The following is a 19,908-nucleotide window of genomic DNA, read 5'->3' on the forward strand; positions in this document are numbered from 1 at the left end:
TAACACATACAATGAAACACAGTAGTTGCTCAATCCCTTTAAATGACTGACTATTTAATTTTATCAGGGCTTTGCAGATTCATTCATTTGAAAGATATTCAGAAGGTAAACAGCACCTGAAAACAGATAGGCAGACTGGCTTTGATTGAGATAAAGGCCCGTTTTCTATCACCATAGAACTGATAGTACGGTAGTGTCTAAATAACACCATGCCCCAAACAAACCCTGATTATTGCACAGTAAAAGACAATGTTTATTGAGGAACCCAGTTTATTCATTTCAGCAAACTGCAGCTTGTAAAAAAAAGATGCTTTCAACTGAACTTCAGAACCAAAACAGCTTCAGATAAGAGAAAAATAAGAGACAAAAATCCAAAAAAGGTTATAGCGTTCCAATATGGAAATGCTAAAACAGACATGAAGATATAATCAAGAGACAAGTAACACTAGAATTACAGATTTAAAAAAACAGAGTAAATCATAATGAAATTAACATGACAATAAATGTGTTTATTTTAAATCAAGAAGGAATGCAATAAGAGGCTATGGAGGAGTGAGGGGGGGAATATAAATAAACAGACATAAAAACAAATAACAGCTAAATGAAGGTGATTGTGGTAAAATCTAGCCAAAGTAAATATATTCAGGTCTTTTATTATTTTTTTTATTGATCTCTAATCCCCATCTGGTCTAGGAACAAAATTATCATTAAGCAAAAGCTTTCCTCTTTGGAGCCATCAAGTCTATCCTAAAGCTACCATATTTGTTCCTTCTGCACTCAGGTCAGAAGTTTGCAACCTATTATGTCCTCTACCAATTCTCTTTCTTATTTTAAGTCTAAAGTTTGTCTTAAGGTGGATAACTTACTGTCCTGCATTGTGGCGTGGAACTTTTTCAAAGAGTTTTGCAAAAACTGTGGACTAGAATGAATCCAATGGATATTCACTTGTGACTTAAGTCATTATTTGAACTCTGATCTCTAGTGGCAAAAAGCCAGTATGTTGACCTGCTATACTACTTCAAGCCTCTCAGTTTCTTCTCAATGGTGTTGCATTTTAATGTCAACAACAGTTTAGCTAAAATGACAAGCTTTGTTTGGTGGTTTGACCTCTAAATGTGATTGTGTTGTAATGTTCTTTTCGCTAGAAATTTTCCATCAAAAACAATCGTTTACATAAAAAATAAAACAAACGTGTCTTCTGGAAACTAGATTTTGTAAGTTTTATTTTGTTTAATGGTTTAGCTGGCAAGACAGTCATTTTTTCTGTTTACTGAACCTAGCATAAACCTTTCTTTTCTTCAGTTCCAGGAGCTGTTTTCTGTAGTATCTCATTATTGGCTTTTAGCCAGCAGTGTTATTTTATATGACAGTGAAAAATCTCTAAATCTAGACACAAAGGTGAGGAAGATAGCATTAAAATGATTGTACACATTTGAAATGATAGATTTCAAGTCTCATTGTCTGCTATAGGCATAGTTCCATTTCATTTCTGTAGTCCTCACTGGGCCAAATTCTGCCATAAAATACAGTGTGTAGCATATATTTTAACTTGGATTTATGGATTACTTAAACAGTTCTTTCACTGAAGATCTGAGGTAGTGTAACTTTCTCTTACATCCTATCTCTCTTATTGTGTAATAATATTCCAGAGTTTGCTTTGCAGACCAAAACCACATGATGCCACCAAGACAAATGACTAAACAAGTAATTTGCATGTATGTATATTCCTTTAGGAGGATATAAGATACAGAGAAAAAAAATAATTTGGTGGGCATCACACTGGTTTAAATTAAGTAATTACAGTAAAGTCAATAGAGTTACTCCAGTTTAAAAGCAATGTAATTGTGATCAGATTCAGACCCTTTCTATACTAGCTGAAGATAGGCAACTAATATTTATGCAACTCTTAAGCTTAAACCTAGAGCTAAGCAGCGGTAGGTAAATCCATTTCAGAGAGGACTTTGTTATTTTGAAATTGGTTCTGATTTGGAATGAAACTTTAAAATCCTCTATGAAAGGGAATGAAATTTTCCTTGGAGGCTGCCCTGGAGCCATAGAAATGGGTAGTCTTAGCTGCCAAGGAGCTGTAATCTCAGGAGCCAGTGGGGAAAAAAAAGTTTAGTTTGGCCCAGCAGCTAAACCCTAAAGTTTAGTTTGGGGGGTTGGGGTGAAGAAGAGGAAAAACAGTGTGGCTTGATGCTGTTATAGGGGCAGGGCTGGTTAACGCTGTACTTTCCGTTAGGTAACCAAGGACCATATGTTAGAAGCAGACTGAGTTGTGTCAGAAGTTGAAACTTGATTTCCTATGGTGTGCCAACGATACTTTTACATTTTATATGCTTATTGTGTCTGTCCACAATCCCTTCTATTTTCTCTGGCTATTCTTTAAGGGAGAGACTTGATGAAGGTCTGAGTCTACATGGAGGTGGGAGGGTTTATGAAAATTCTGAGTTTTGTTTGATGTTGGTAGGTTAACTACTAATTAGTACATTGTGTTCTCATAACATGTCAAATTACCATTAACTAAGTATTCCATTATATTTATTATGTGTATAGACTAAAATAATCAAACACATACAACTATTGTGTGGCATTTCCATTATCACAAAAATTCCCTGGCAGTGATTTGTCTTACCATGGAAAGTATTCTGAGATTTAAGCAGCCTTTCAAAGTACTTTATTGAAATTTTCTCTGGAATTTAAGAAACTAACTTTCACAGGAGGAGGGTAAGTTTAATACTTTTAGCTAAAGCAATCATTTTCACTTAAAAATATTTTTGCATTTTATCAAATCCTACACTAAGCAGGAGAGTCCTGGAATGAGGAATTGCCAATAAAATGGATTGATAAAGTATTGCGGGATTCTAAAATAGAACTGCAGAACACTGTTTGACATCAATACAGCTTCCTCATTAGGGAACATTCGTAACTATTGCTGTAGGGAAAACAGAAACTTTCAGCATTTAGTTATTCAAATACATCAAGCCCTTCTTTGAAAATACAGCTCATTGAGTGTTTTTCCTTCTTGGCTAATGAGGAGCTCTATTGCCTCTATAGTTCAGTGTTTCTCAAAGTGGTCCACAGATTCACTCTGAGAAAGCTGCTACAGTGCCCCCCTGGTTTGTTTACTTACCAGCTCCACAGCCACGGAGCCTCGCAGCTATCAGTGACTCTTGTTCACCATTTTCAGCCAAGGGGAACTGCGGGAAGCAGCATGACAGTAAGTAAACAAACTGGTACAGCCCAGTAGCAGTTTTCTCAGAGAAGGTCCATGGACCACTTGGAGAAACACTGCTGCAGTTGAAGGTCAGGGGTCTGCTTCTCCACTGCCTTGTACTACAGATTAGACCTCCCTTGTCCCCTCACCTCACCCCTCGGGACCTGACCAGTCCTGAACAAGGGGATTTGCCGGACATGGAGAGGTCCCTCCCAATATGACGCATGCTGAACTCCTGCCCCTTGCTAGGGCTCCAGTCTGGCACCACTGCTGCCTGCCCAGCCATGGCTTCCCAGGCTGGAGCTCCCTACCTGCTGTTGCCAGACCCCGAGCTCCATGGCCAGAGCTCTGGCTCCACTGCCAGAACCGAGCTCAGCAGCTGGGGCTGGAGCTCCATGGCCACTGCCGACCCCTTCTACCTCCCAGCCACAGGGAGCAGAACTCTCTACTACACTACCTGCACCTCTGTGTCCCTCCCCCCACACGAGACTCCCAGGTGAGTCGCTGGCCCCTCCCACTGCACTCGTGCCTCATGGCTCTGTGGTCCAGGAACAGAGTTAAGGGAGGTACAGAATGTAGTGAGGTCATTTACCCCTGTGCAAGAGTGGTATATAGTGCTATTACATCAGAGAAGGAGCATTTTACATCCATTATACACAAGTGCAAATGACTGCACAAGTAGAGAATCAGACCTAAGGCGGAAATATTCCAATCAAATTGAAGGCATTGGAAATAAGCATTTGCTCAGTTCTAATTGGTTTGAATTTTATATTTACAGGCCTTAATGTAATGTAGAGTTCTATAGCCTGGGATGCAGAATGTGCCATCCAGATATGTTCCTGGAAAATTAGACCTGCCCTGTACGAATATGTTAAAGGAAAAAATCTTGCCTGTTTCTTATTTCCTAACTCTGAGTTAAATGAGTCATGACCAAAGGCCTGGGGTGCAGAAACATAGTCAGTGCTATAGTTCATTCCCCAGCATTACCACTGTAGGTATTAGGGAGTAATGAGTTGGAAATCCTAGGAGCAAAATTGGAAGTCTTAGCCAAGCCATTCCAGGGTGACTCTCCTGTCTGAATTTGCTCATAGCAGAAGACAGTTTATCAGGCATAATAGATTAGGATTGTGTACTGGGATGGGACGATTGTAAAAGATGATTCATCCGTATTTCTCTCTTCCTCTTCCTGTTTTTACTATGAGATTGTTCCTTGCCTGGATGGATAGGAAAGGTTATCTCCCTAGTTTTGGTAGGAGCTGGATGGCTTTTAGAAATCTAGCACTTCTGTGAAATGTGCCATTGGTAGTTAGTCAGCATGCAATTAGTCCAAGCAAATTAATTGCATGATCATAATGTGAAACTTCAGAGCTTTATGGCCCAAAGGGTTTATTCAGTGATTTCCACAGTCACCTGTCTTCAAATTAAAGTGAATTGCTGCAGGATAGGAAAGGCTTTTTCAGGGATGCCTTCAAAATCGCTGCTACCCCTGCTGGTGGAGACACATTGTCCAGAGGGCATGTTGAATTCTGGCTTGGAAGGTCTTTTCCCATAATAATAATAATGATGTATTCCCAATTGCCCAAATGTCAAAGGAAACTAATAATATACTATTAACATATACTACTAGTCAGGGCTCGCTGAGCCGCGGCGAGCCCCGCTCACCAGCTGCGCGGTTCAGCACGCTGTGCATGTGCTGATCGCTCTGTGGCACCATGCCAGGCTATAATCTACTCGCCTATGGCAAGTAGATTATCTTAATTGCCGAGCCCTGCTAATAGTAATAGTGACTTTGAAGGAAACAACTCATCTGCCTTTCAACTGAAAGTATGTGCAGTGAGTACAGTGCAAACACAGCAGTGGGAGGGTAATTAGAAGTGTTGCCTTCATTAATTTGGCTTCAAGTGGCCTTTCTCTTGGCTTTATACCACAAGCTGCACTGGCCTACCTGAAGCTACTAGAGCAGGGGTGAGCAAGGTACAGACCACGGGCTGCATCCAGCCTGCAGCCCACCCTGTTGTGTCCCCACCCTCAGGCCAATAGAAACCTGGGGGTAGGAAGCATACAAAGTCTCCTCCCCCAACTGGGGCATGCAGCACCAGAGGAAGCAGCAGCTGTTCAAAACAGCTGGCAGTTCCCTCTAGGTGTCACGCACCCCAGCAGGATTAGGACAGGAAATTTCACGTGCTCCACCACTGCCAAGCCAATTGGGACCTGGGGAGAAGAGGAAGTGCACAAAGTCTCTTGTCTCCTGCCCTGCCAGGGGCACGCAGCACCAGAGAGAACTGCCAGCTGTTCAGAATGCCTAGGGGTTGCCTTTGGGCATTGTGTGCCCTGGCAGGGCTAGAGTGTGGGGCGGAAGAGACCTCCTGTGCTCCTCTGCCCCATGGTGTAGTGTCTGAAGTCTTTCCCCCATACATGGTGCCTAGAGGGAACCACCCCTTCTGCCCAAGTCCCCTCCCTTTCTGCCTAAAGCCACCCCCCCCCCTTCCAGGAATGGTCTGCAGTGAGAAAGTGCCCCCCCCTACAAAAATTATTGCCAACCCCTATGCTAGAGCAATTAAAGTTTACTTCAAGACATTAAGGCTGTTCCGAAATAACATAGTCCATGTCTACACAGCAAGAAGTTATTTCAGCATAATGTCAAAATAATGTCAAGCTGGAGGACTTCTTACTCCAACTCCTGTAACCCTCATTTTATGAGGAATAAGGAAAGTCAGAGGAAGAGTGCTCAAACTCTGACTTCTTGCTGTGTAGACAGGGCCAAAAGCCGAAATAAGCTATTTCGACTTAAGCTTCGCAATTGATGTAGCTCAAGTTGCGTAGCTTATTTCAGCTTTAGCTCTGCTGTGTAGACATGCCCTATGAGACCAAAATTATTGCTATAAGGAAAGCTAAGAAATCTGCCTCCATTTCCTTATAATATCTGACTGATATCAGAGGGGTACCCTGGATCTGCAAAAGTAATAAGGAGTCCTATAGCACCTTATAGACTAACAGATGTATTGGAGCATAAGCTTTCGTGGGCAAAGACCCACTTCATCAGATGCATGTCATCTGACGAAGTGGGTCTTTGCCCACGAAAGCTTATGCTCCAATACATCTGTTAGTCTATAAGGTGCTACAGGACTCCTTGTCACTTTTATCTGACTGATATTATTCCTGTTATTTATATTTGTATTATTCCAATCATTCCCAAAGGCCTATGTTCAGATTGGGCCCCAGTGTGTAATTTGCTGTATAAACACACATGGAAACATATTCCGAGCCCTGATCGAGTATAGTCTAATTTGCTATTAAATCAGGAACTTGCATTGCACATTTTTTTCTGGAGATTATTTTTTTCTTACAAAACCGGTCCAAAAGCTATTGAGATTGATGTTTCTGTTGTTGTTCACCTTTGCTAGTCATATCTACCTGGAGAGGGGCAAATCACCACCAGATCAGAATGATGACATTTTGCATAAATACAAATGATTATGCTAGGCACAAGGTAATGGAGAATCAAGCCTATGAAGATGTACACATAAATCTCTCTCTCCTTTCAGTTGTATGGGTTTTGTTGGTTCTGTGTAGTTTATTTCCTGGGCGGTTGTTTGTTTGTTTGTTTGTTTTTTGTTTTTTAAGTACAGAGTTTCTGTGAGAAGGCCTAATCAAAGAAATAGGCTTTTGCCTTTGGTTCTGAATATGCTGATGTTCTCAGGACCAGCTTGGTGTCTTCCAGGGGTACTCTCTAGGGCCGTGTCCAGACTCAGGGGTTTTTCGGGAAAAGTAGCCTTTTCCCGAAAAAACTTCCTCTGTGTCCAGACTCAAGCCGCGTTCTTTCGAAATTATTTCGAAAGAACGCGGCTTTTCTTTCGATGGCGGTAAACCTCAATTTACGAGGAAGAACGCCTTCTTTCGAAAGTTCCTCTTTCGAAAGAAGGCGTTCTTCAATGTAAAGAGGCCGTCTTCGAAAGAGAGCATCCAGACTCGCTGGGTGCTCTCTTTCGAAAAAGCTGATTTCTCTTTCGAAAGATCCGCCTGCAGTCTAGACGCGATCTTTCGAAAGAGGCTCTTTCGAAAGATGCTTTCGAAAGAGCCTCTTTCGAAAGAAGCCTGCAGTCTAGACATAGCCTAGGATTATGAAATTGTATCAGAAAAAGTTAGGTCTTCTGCCCTGATGAGTTTCACACTTCAGGCCAGTAGTTCTGTGTCCCACTGAACATTGCCTTTGTGCTAACCATGCAGGGTGTAGCTGTGCATTGTGGGCAGCTGTGAGAATAGGACCAAAGACACTGTGTTTGGCCTGAAATTCATTATGAAGCCAGTGAAATACTTTGGGGGCATGTTCTCTCAACTACCTGTGTTGTTGAGCAGTCAGTCTGTCGTATTCTTGATCAATTTAAACTTTAACAGGATCAGCAATTTAATACCTAAGAATGGAAAATGACAGTAACTAATCTAGGAGTGAGGAATGCCTAGATCATTGCAGCTAAGTCTGAATCTGTCAAGAAGGGCTACAGATTTCTTGCCACCACAGATGAAAGAAGGCTACTTGGGCATTCAGAAACAGTAAGAAATCCAGGTATCTCAGCTGGATGGGGAAAACATCATTTGCAACTTTTTGTTTGGAATGATTTCAATTTGTAATTAAAGAAAGGCACTGAAGCATTTGGGTAATTCCCTAGATAACAAACACAAGATTTGTCAGATGGATTTTCATTTTATTCAGTGGTTGATACTACCACCAAATTTCCTCTACTACCAGATAAAAAGAAAAAAAAATAAAATAAATGGTGAAGCCAAGGCTGGAAGTGTTGACTAGTAAGTGAATTCCCTTTCTACTCTTTCCTCATTTCACAAAACGTCAGCAGCAATTTGTGTTTATTTCCAGATTACTGAGGAAAATGTTTAATAGTTTCAAGTCTAATACTAGTCCTTGTGGAATCCTATGGGAAACACCTCCATTCAATGGTGAGTCACCATTAGCAACTACTTTTGGAGATCTGTCAGTTAGCCTTTTCTTAATCCACTTAATATGTATAGCCAAATGCAATGATATACCTCTCAGAACAAGGAAAACAAGACCATTGCTACAGATTAGAGTACTCAAATCAGAAAGCAATGACTCTGATGAAGAAAATAGGGGGTTATAGTGAATAAGCAACTCATCATGTCAACAGCACAATGCTGTGACACAAAGAACTAACAGGATGCATGGATGTGTGTCCAGGAGACTAGGGAGGTAAATTTCTCTCTAGATTTAGTATTTGTGAGACCAGTACTGGCTTACAGTATCCAGTACTGCCAGCCACAGTTTAAAAAGAATGTTGAAAAATATGAGGGCATGCAAGAAAGAACCAAAAAAATGCAGTGCCAGAGAAAATACAATACATGAAGGCTACATCTAGACTGCAGTACTTTCCCGGGATACCGGAAGTATCCCAGAAAAACAATGCCACCTCCTAGAAACGTGTCTGCTTTTCCAAAAACATTTTTAAAAAAGCGGATGCACTCTTTTGCCAACTCTGTAAACATCTTCTACGAGGCATAAGGGATGTGTTGAAAGAATGTGTAGATGTGCCAAATTTTGGAAAAGCCTCTTTCGAAAGAACATCAGAAAAAGATACGCAAATTGTGCTTCCCAATTTGTGTATCTTTTTCCAACTTACCTTTGTAGTCTAGATGTAGCCTGAAAGATATAAAGAGCTCAAATTGTAATCAGAAAGAAGACTGAGAGATGACTTCATTGCAGTGTTCAATGGTGTAAAAATGCTGAGTATCAAAAACGCTGTTTAATCTAGTAAAATAACATAAGAAGAACCAATGACTAGAAGCTGAGCGCAGACAAATTCAAATTAGAAATAAGGCACACTTTTTTAACAGCCAGGTGACTGATGATTGAAACAAACTGCAAAGCAGCAAACTCTCCATCTCTTGATTTTCTTCACATCAAAACAGGATATCTTTCTGAAAGATATGCTTCAGTTGAACACAAGTTGGGTGCAATACAGGGGTAACTGGCTGAATGTAAATAAAGTAACTGGCCTGTGATATAAAGGAGGTCAGACTAAATAACTTAATGGTACTTTCTGGCCTTAAACTACATGGATCTCTGATATCTCACTTTCTTCCCCCTAATCCCTTTATAGAGAAATAACAAGGGTTGTGACCATATCATTAAAGACTGTATAAAATGCATAGGCATAATAGGCCCAATTTAAGGTTGTACAAGGAATTTAGGATTTCCTAACTTTTCAGCATTTGAAATGTTCTTTTAATAGTTTCTGTGTATATAGTGCATATAGGATTTACCTGTCCTTTTTTATAAACTTGATAAAAGAGTCTATGTGATTTATTGGCTCTAAATTAAAATATTAGTACAAAATGGCAATGAAGAAAAGGAGCCAAGCATCTGTAAAAGGCAAGAGGCCATCATACCTACCAGGATGGTAGAACTTCCTGGATATTGGGATTACAGACATGCTTCTGGATTTATGCATTCACAGGTCAATGAAACTGCTGCACCAAACTGATTCTTTGCCTCATCATTGCATTCATACATGATGAGCTCAAGAGTATGCTCTATTGTTTCCACAATTGAATATCTACTCACTTAAAGTGAAGAGAGCAGCAGTTTTATAGTCATTTGAAAGGGTTGGAGACGGCTGGTTTATTATGGGTGCTTGGTTTTACCGTGGAAAGTTACTTAAGGATTGTATTTTGAAAAGAAAAATAAAAGAACAAATTAATAGATAGCAATTAAAAAAAAACACAGATTCTTTCTGTTACCTAATTTCACTGGAGACCAAACCAAGGTCTTATATTTATATTGATTTATTCAATGCCACTGTTGGATCAAGCGAAAAAGGGAATGGAACTCCTTCACAAATGCACATACACATTCAGACACGCAATTGATGAGTTACACAAAGATAGCAAAAGAAGCCAAGCATGGTGGGTCCAGTGTGTCTGTCTGCAGTCACAAATCTGGGCTGGCAAGCTGATGGTATGACCCGTGGTTTGCATGCTCTCTTCTCTTTATTGAGCTAGGTGGCTCGGTCACGTACACTGAGTTCTTTTTCTGTGTCCATGACTGCGAGACCTGTCCAGACCTCATTCTCCTCATGCATATTAAGTTCTTCTTCTCATCTTTGCTGCATTTTTGCCTAACTCATGTGCAAGCGAAGATTATATCAGACCCCACCTGGCTCCAAGTCTGCAGCCTCATGGTTCCTTTCCACCAGGCACAGACATTCCCCTAATCACACTCTCTTATCACTTACACACACCCACACACTCCCTTCTCCCATGATGGGATGTTACAAAGCTTAACAGCTGTACAAGCAATAACCAGAAGTTACAAGTTTACAAGAAGTTGCGGAACTTAAAACATTACATAACTTACAATAACTTAAGAGTTACGTGATTTACAATAACAGAAAATTACCCAACTCAATAACTGAAACTTACATGACTTATAATAACTGATAACGGAAAGCTTCAGAGGGGTAGCCAAGTTAGTCTATAATGGGGAAAACTTTAAAAAAACCCAACAAATACACTAGTAGCACCTTAAAGACTAACAAAACACATAGATGGTGTCATGACTTGCAATACAAAAAGTTAGATGTCTTACATCCCCATTATACTTGATTGGGCAGAGGTTTTACACCACACTTTCTTTCCCTTCCTGGCTCCCCTGCCTTCCTTTCCACTAGGGAGACTAGACTGTCTACTCAGTAATGTTTCTTATTCACACCGGAGACAAAGAAAACAGGTGAATAAATCACACTGGTCAGCTATTAGTATAGAAAGATGCTGTTTACAGGGCCAGATTAACTCTTCTGGAGGTCCAGGGCTATTACATTTTGTGGTGCCCTCTAGGCTTCAGGGTGAGGCCAAAAATGAGGAGTTTAGAGTGTGGGAGGAGACTGCAGTTTGAGGCAGAGTTGGAGTGCAGGAGGAGGTGTGGTTTCTGGCTCTGGGTGTGAGTTCTGGGGTGAAGTTGGGGATGAGGCATTTGTGGTGCAGGAGGGGGCTCCAGGCTGGGTCCAAGGTGTTTGGAGTGTGAGAGATAGTTCAGCACAGGAGATGGGGATGCAGGGTCTGGGAAGAAGTTAGGGAGTGAGAGGGGCTCAGGGCAGGAGCATGGGGTGGGTTGTAGGATCGGGGCAGGATTTAGGGTGTGAAAGGGATCTTAGGGTTGGGATAGGGAGTTGGAGTGTAGAGCATTTACCTGGGACAACTTCCCTTTGATGTCACAGGCCCCAGGGATGGGAGGGGACAGGATGTGCTGAGAGCTGCCCTGCACTTGGCTGGAAGCAGCCAATGAGAGCTGTAGGGGGGCAGAGCCTGCAGGCAAGGGAAACACAGGGATAGAGAGTCCCAGCACTTCTGTCCCTAGCCTGGAGGCTGAGAAGAGGGGTAGTAGCACATGGAGCCATGCCCTCCAGACCTGCCAGTCAGGGCCAGAATGCAGAGGCTTTAGTGGCTGCAGCCCAGGGCCCATGCTGCACTTTTATCAGGCTGGAGAACTTTTTGAGCCCCCCCAACCCCACTTAGCCAAGGTCCCCGGGCTGCAGCCTGTAGATTGCCTTTCTTAAGCCAGCCCTGGCTGTTTGGTGATGGACAGTAATGGCAGAGTAAGCAGGGTGCTGTTTATCATCCGGTAAGGTTTGGTCTTTGTGTTTATAATTTGCATTTTCATTCCATAAAATTTGCTCCTGCAGGTTTTGCATTCTGGACACAGATATACATGCCTTCCAAGCATTTGGATTACCTCAGTTAGGCTTTCCCATGCTTCCAGTCATCTTTTAGCACTGGGGTGGGAAACCTTTTTTGGGTCGGGGGTCACTGACCCACAGAAAAATCAGTCAGGGGCTGGGCGCTACAAGGAGGGTGCTGGAGTATGAGCACAGACTCCCAAATGCTGGGAGAGGGCCTAAGCCTTGTGGGGCCAGATCCAGGCAACCCAGGAGCCTCATCCAGCCCCCAGGCCTTAGGTTTCCCACTCCTGCTTTAGCATGTTCCCTACCTTCTCTGCTCGAAAGCTCTCCCAGATCCTCTCTCACAAATTTCTTTTTTATCTTATTCCCAGATGTGGAAAAGAATGGCAAGGAAATCGTTGCCACATCAAGGTTAATCCTCCCCCAGGTTCAGCTCCAATTCTCCTTCGAAATGGTGGGTCATTTACAAAGACATTAACAGGATTCAAGACATTCTTACAGTCTTTCCCTCCCTGGGCTTATTCATTTCTTTCATTCGTCTGACTTTGCAGATATTTGGACTGGCTTGGGCATTGCATTAGCTTTCCTACTGATCAAAATCACGATCGTTGTGTTGTGTGTCCTTTGGAAGAAGAAAGTAACAAAAATGTAAGTGAAGCCGTGGGGGGGTGGGTGTGTGTGTGTGTGTGTGTGTGTGTGTGTGTGTGTGTGCGCGCGCGCGCGCGCACAAAAGCACCAAAAAATGTACCACAAAGCAATGGCTAATTGCCCGGATTCTGTGGTTTCAGCTTTTAAATCTCCTTTCAGTCTGTTTGCCTTGTATATGCAGCTATAAACACAAAACCTAGCTTTGCACCATAAGCTAACTTCAGTGGACCTCAAAGTGAAAACAGTGAAATGCATCTTAATTGTTTAGAGTACTTTAAGTGCGCCATTATCACTGAATTACAGAGCCCCAGGATCTATCAGAGCTCAGCAACACCTGTCTTTTTTAACTTAGTCTTTAAATGGGAGGACATAGGAGACATCTGTGGTTACTCAAAATCTCTAAGTACAAATTCAGCTCTTAGATGCACACCTCCATCTCCCCTGGAAGCCAGCAGGCGCACTGTGTGCTCTTCAGAGAGCAGAATTTTGCCTTAACAATTTTCTAAAATAGTTGCACAGAAAAATTTTTTTGTAAAGCAACCCTGTCCCTGTGAAAATTATTCTGCATAGAATAGAAACATTATTCTAATAAAAAGATTAGTTCCAAAAGACTGAATACTTTACTCATTTATATAAATAATAAACAAATAAGAATTGAAACAAGATTTGTGGCATTACTAAGATGTGTGCTCTCTTCCTCTTTACCTTTCAGAGTGCTTTTTCTTCCCCCATCCTCTTCTCCACACCCACTCTATTTTCTTTTAGTGTGTCCACACTACAGGGAAGCCTCAACATTAGTCCAAAGAAGGCTCCCTTAAGGTGGATGCGCTACCTCGACTTACAGCCCCTGGGGAGTAATTCCTTTGGATGACTCTGGGGAGTAGTTATTTTGAAATAGCAGCAGTGGAGCATCCACACTACTGCTATTTCAAAAAACTGTTTTGAAATAAGCAATATTCCTTGTGGAAAGCAGGAGTTGTTATTTCAAAATAACCAGCCCCTTATTTTCAAATAACAGGCTTTGTAGTCTGGATGCTCCGCTTGTTATTTCACAGTAACTCTCTAGTGTAGACCAGAGCTAAGGGAGCCTACCTTGGATTAATTTCAAGGCTTCCCTTTGGTGTGGAAACGCTATTTCAAAATAGTTATTTCAGGAGCTATTTCAAAATAAATTTTCTAGTGTAGACATTCCCTTTCTGTTCACATATAATCTTTGTACGTGTCCATCTAGATTGTGAGCTCTTCAAAGCCTGGGCCCTGTCTATCATGTGCCTTGTGTGCTGGCAGTGCTGGGCAAATAAAATGAATCTATCTGTCTGCTGATGTACGACAATATAAAATGCCTCCTCCATAACTATCAAAGGAGAAAGGAAAACCATTGCAAGAATGGCTGGAATGCTGAAGTGCTGTTTCTATAATGCTGCTACATAGGTTCTCTTTAACCAGTCACTCGTCTTTTAAAATCTTTGAGCAATAACCCTCAGATTCACAAATCACTGACAAGCCTCTTGGGGTTGCCTTAGTAACACTCTTTGCCTTTCCATTCCACTTCTCTCAGCCCTTCTTTCCATTCTACAGTCTCTCTCTCTTTCTCTGGCTATGTCTAGACTACAAAGAAAAGCAAGAAAAATATATGCAAATTGAGATTCACAATTTGCATATCTTTTTCTGCTTCTCTTTCGAAAGAGGCTTTTCTGAAATATGGTGCATCTGCATGGCGCTAGATTTTGGAAAAACCTGCTTTTTCAACACATCCCTTATGCCTCGTAGAATGAGGTTTACAGGAACGGCAAAAGAGCGTGTCTACTTTTCAAAAAATATTCAGAAAAGCGGACACGTTCCTTGGATGTAGCATAGCTTTTCCAAGATACCTCTGGTATCTCTCTCTCTCTGTTTTTCTTTCCAGTCTCTCTCTCCTACCAGGTCCTTCTCCTCATCTTTCTCTCTGCCCATCTTCCCCTTGATTTTCATCCTCTTTAATGCCAGTTATTTCCCCCCATCCCACAAACAGAGATGCAGACTGATCTTTTGATCAGAGGAAAGAGAGAGATTGGTCTTGCAGTCAAAGCACAAAACGGGGAGTCAATAAGCATGTAGCTCTTCAACATACACTGATTAATCAGCCTAAGAAAGCACTCCAAATGACAACTTTGTTTGTAAAGGGGAAAATTCCACCACCACCCCATTTTCCTGGAAAGGACACTCAATGACACAGTAAGAAGATCTTGATTTGTTCTTGCTCTTTTATTCATAAATTATAGTTCTGATGTCTATTACACTTAGGACAAAGAGTACAAAATAACTGGAAGAGAGAAAACAAAGACATCACTCAGGCTACATCTAGACTACATCCCTTTTTTGATAAAGGGATGTAAATTAGGCACGTCAATTTTGCAAATGAAGCTGGGATTTGAATTTCCCGTGCTTCATTTGCATAATGGTGACCGCTGCTTTTTTTAGAAATGGGGCTTTTTTGAAATAAAAAAAAATCCATAGCAGTTTAGATGGGGCATTTTTGATAGAAATGCCCAGTTTCGAAAAGATCTTGTACTCTTCAAAGATCCTGAGGATCACAGGATCTTTTGAAATGGGAAAGTTCTGTTGAAAATGCCCCGTCTAAACTGCCATTTTTTTTCGAAAGCTCCATTTCGAAAAAAAGCTGCCATTATGCAAATAAAGTGTGGGAAATTCAAATCCCGGCTTCATTTGCAATATCGATATGCCTAATTTACATCCCTTTACCGAAAAAGTAGACACTGCCTCAGTCTTAGCGTTGGACATCACCAAAATGAGGGATGCAAAGGTTTTCTTAAAAAACCCCACAAAGTAGAAAAAAAAAAGTAACTGAAAAGGAAATAAAGTACAGAACTTGATAGCCAAGACAGTATATTAGCAGCCTAATCAAGCAAGAAACCCAGAGGTACAGTAATTCTAAATCAATTACCATAACTGTCTTTTGAGTCTACCCAGATTGAACCCTGACATCCATTTCCTCTGCAGAATAAAATGAATGCACTATATTTTTCAAACATAAATTGTGTCTAAAAAAGTTTGTAAATATTTTAAGAACAAAGACTTTGTTAGATTTACAGTTTGAAACATCTATAAATTATGTGTTCAAGAGATGAGGATAATTAGAATTGACTGGTCTGTCCTATAGCTGTGTGATTTTGTTTAGTTCTGTTTTGGTTATGAGTATAGTAAATTCAATTGGGGGAATGCTCTTCTTATAACATAAATGATGTTGCATTGTGTGTTGTGTTCTGGGTAAAACTGACAATGTTTGGTTTTGAAGTCAGAATTCTGAATTGTCACATCCAAACCAATTAAATCCAGATACATTGACTTTTCCATTAAAAAACATTATTCCACTCAAGGATCTCTTTTAAACACTGGCAAGTGTTTTTGTGATCAATACAACTTTCTCCAATCTCTGTACAGTGCAATTTATGGTGAGTGGAATCTGCACAAAAGAAACAACTGCTGCTCCATCATGGGATTGTGTTTAGCAAAATATCACCCATGCAATCTGGTGTGTAACCCAAGATGATTAATTCTTTCCTTTGCTTTTTGTGGAAAAGGTTCTAGTTATGTTTTTAAAAAACCCTCAATTTTCTCTGAGCTGTTTCACATTCAGTTTTTTTTGTTTTTCCTAAAAATCCAACCATTTGGCATTTTAACCCCTACTTGATCTCTTCTTTTTCCAGTTTTGTTTAATCTGAAATTTATTGGCTTTTCATATGCAAAGTATTCTACATGGCTGAGTTTTATAAGCATGACCTATGGACTGGTTATTTTGGACTATTTTTGGTTTACCCTTTTCTGAAGAGGGCTGACACAAGATACATATCTTAATTTCCATTGTGAGACCTTGGGATGGACATGTAACTCACAGCTGCAGCCATGAGCTATTGTTTCCAACTAGAGTAAAGTCAAGTAACAGCAAGCATTGCAAGAATGAGATTAACTCAGGTCGCTTATAATATATTTAGTAAACCTCTTCAAGCAGTTTAAAATTAGGGTTTAAACTGACAACCAGCTGACATAAGGAAGAATTTTCATCAACTGTGAAATACTGTAGTTCTACACCTCTCTCTGCAGCATCCACATAAGTACGATGCTGGAGTGAATGAATCACTGTCTGTTCCAGTCTGACAATCATTGTATTCCTAATTAGCCAAAGGTATAATACCCCATGATCACATTCAAGGATATAGGTCCAAATTTGCAAAGCAACATCAGTTTGGTATCCATTTTTGCCAGCGCAACTTTGTGCGGGCAAGCATCTCATCCCACAGTTGACGAATTCAAGCACCATACACAGGTGACGGGTTTTACAAATGAAAATCCAATCTGGTTACTTTTAAGTAATCTCAAAATAAGATGATGAAGGTTTTTTTAAAGTATAACTACAGCTTATTTACTTGGAAGGTGATTTAAAAAAATCTCTTTCAATATTACGAGTTGACATTTGAGAATATGAGCAATATTTTTTTTTTAATTAATGAATGCGAAACACCAAAATCCCTTTAAAAATTTAGTCATGCATAGTTACCCATGAACAGTTTATTTTACACTAATGCATACTGGATTACTCAAGGGTTAGTGGCAAAACAATAGTATAAAGAAAGTGATCTTATCCCCATACTGCTGCCAGTGTAGCATTGTTATAACTTATAATACGATACGTGCAATGCTATGTTCTTGTTATAGTTATTTACCCTGCCTATTAGCTGTTTTATTTGAATGTCTGGCAATACTACTTCAATCCGTTTCTACCATACCACAAAAACATCATGAGTAGTTTGATTACAAAGCTGAAAATTTGCTTGTTTATAGGTAAGAGACTGATTAGTAACTGGGACTTCCCAAGGATGAGTAAGCTGCAAGGTCCACTTGGCTAGTTGCATCCTGCTGAAAAGTGACGCATACAATTCCATTTACAAGTCAGGGGGAGTAAAGGTAGTTAGGGCACCTTGCAAGACGAGGTTCTTTCAGAGCAAACCTCCTGCCCATATCTCCTTTATGCCCTTTCCTGGCTTCCTGTGTCCATAACTGCATATTGTTCCCTGCCCCCAACAGTTCCCTTTGTCTCTTAGTCTTGGAACAGCTTCCTAATTATTTCACATCAGGCTCTCCTCCATTAAAAATCTGTTTTGTGTAGCATGCAAGTCTAAGAACACACGACACTCTCTTCCTCATTATACTGCAATGTCTGTGGGCTGATCCTGCTGTGCCATTAAAGCATAAGCTGTACAACCTATAACTTACTTGTTTGGCCCTATCATATAGCACCAAATTTCCATACACAACACTTTGTAAATCATGCTATAAGTCAATGGATAAGTGAAATTATAAGTGAAATATATTAATTTTTATCAGAAACAAGTTAAATAATTCTATTTTTCTGTCTTTTAAAAAAACCACTAAGCTCATAGATAGAACACAACCCAGTAGGCTAAATTCATCTCCTGTGTAATTCCATTGACTTTAGTGGAGTTACTACAGGAAAGAATTTTTCCCTTTATCTTTTTGGCTAGCTTTAAGCAGTTTTACTATTTGATAGTCTATGTCTTTTTAAGGACCCAGGAGAAAATCCATAATACTGCATTTGCTAACCCACTATATGAGGATCGTAATTCACCTGGGGAAGTAAAGGTAAGTAGCAGTAGATAGATGTAACTTAACAAAATAGAAAGTCCAAAGTCACAGTGTTGTTCAAACACGCTGCCCAGGAAAACAAATGAATGTTTTTAAATAAAGAAAATAAGTTTGATAAAACTACTGCATTGCCATTCACAGTCAAGGTAAGATTTCTGCTCCCCTGTATTTTCACTACACTAGAAGACCCACTGGAATGCAATATAGTGTTTGGAATGTCTTTTTGGTTGCAGCTAATATTCTCTGGCTGGTAAACCTGAATAACAGCTATTTTGGTAAGCCTATTTAGGGTCAGATGTTCAGATCAAGTACGCATTCATTGGGCCGCTCTCTCTCCTTGTGCTTCTGAAATTAAAGAGCACTTTAAAGATATAAAGGAGTAGCTAAACTACAGCACTTAGCTACATGCATGCAAACGATTGGATTTAGTGAAAACTGTTATACATCCTAATATTTTAAATATGTTGCAATTTGCATTGCTATGAAATATTATAGTAAGCAAAAAGTATGACGAACGGATCACTATTGGAACTGCTTTACCTATCCCATTTGCTGAACATAACTGAAGACATGTCTGCACTACCTGCTGGATCGACAGGCAGCAATCAATCCAATGGGGGTTGATTTATCATATCTAGTATAAATCAACTGCTGAGTGCTCACCTGTCAACTCTAGTACTCCAGAGAATGAGAGCGTAGGCGGAGTCAGTGGAAGAGTATCTGCCATTGAATCACTGCAGAGAAGACATTGCAGTAAGTAGATCTAAGGTACATTGACTTCAGCAAAGTTATTCATGTAGCTGAAGTTGCATAATTTAGAACGATGGCCCATGATAACATAGACTAGGCTTGAGTTTACTCTACTAATAAAACATTGCTTATTAAATTATACATCAAACAGCTTCATATAGCTGTAAAGATTCAAGAAGAAGAGATTCAAGCATCAAATTATACAGCGGGCCAAAAATTCTGCTCTAAGTTAGGCCACTGCAGTCCTATTAACTGAATACGTTGCTGTGGCATTATGACTCTTTTTTTTTAGTTTAAAAATAGCTCATATGAAGAACATGAAAAAGAACCCATTTGAAGAACATATGAAGAACGCATTTGCCTTGGAAATAAAAGGTGCAAATTAAATTTTAAACCATCTTCTGTACCTCATTTTGAGAGTACTCTTAACAGAGCTATAAGAATTAGGTTAGGTATGCCATGGCCAATAAAATTTCTCTTATCCTTTCCTCAGAAAGTAATATAAGATTCTACCAGAGTATTGAACAGGATTAACAATGACATGCCATTTATTTTCTATAAAAAGTTCCTCACATCTGATTTTGGAAACATTAGATCAGATTCATTCACTTGCAGGTTTGGGTTTGTAAGAGCATGTTGGGAACATTCCCATTACAATCATGTCCATTTTACTAGGAAACTTTTATTTCAGTTAAAATAGATTCTTGACAGGCTTCACTTAATAGCAAGTTGAAAAACAGAAGTGTGGTGTCAGAAGACATATTTTCATACTGAATGAAAGATCCCTGGGTACTGTGATTTAAATTCAGTGCACCACTGGATTTTCTTTTTTGTTTTCTTTAAGAATGGAATGATATGTGCTTTCAATATTTTTTTCTGCAAGGCCTAATGCAAAGTTTATGCTATTTTCCCAGAGCTTAAAGA

The 19,908-nt window shown here is 40.1% G+C and overlaps 1 protein-coding gene across 1 annotated transcript in view; it reads left to right on the forward strand.

Annotated features, from left to right (window-relative positions):
* The window catches only part of MALRD1 (MAM and LDL receptor class A domain containing 1), a 439,697-nt gene that overhangs the window by 416,727 nt on the left and 3,062 nt on the right, over positions 1–19,908 (forward strand). The window contains exons 37-39 of the mRNA XM_075922485.1: positions 12,297–12,379; positions 12,477–12,573; positions 18,156–18,231. Coding sequence (XP_075778600.1) covers positions 12,297–12,379; positions 12,477–12,573; positions 18,156–18,231 — 256 coding nt within the window. The remainder of the gene's footprint in view (positions 1–12,296; positions 12,380–12,476; positions 12,574–18,155; positions 18,232–19,908) is intronic.

This window comes from Pelodiscus sinensis, chromosome 2, assembly GCF_049634645.1.
Source record: "Pelodiscus sinensis isolate JC-2024 chromosome 2, ASM4963464v1, whole genome shotgun sequence".
Lineage (NCBI taxonomy): Eukaryota > Metazoa > Chordata > Testudines > Trionychidae > Pelodiscus > Pelodiscus sinensis.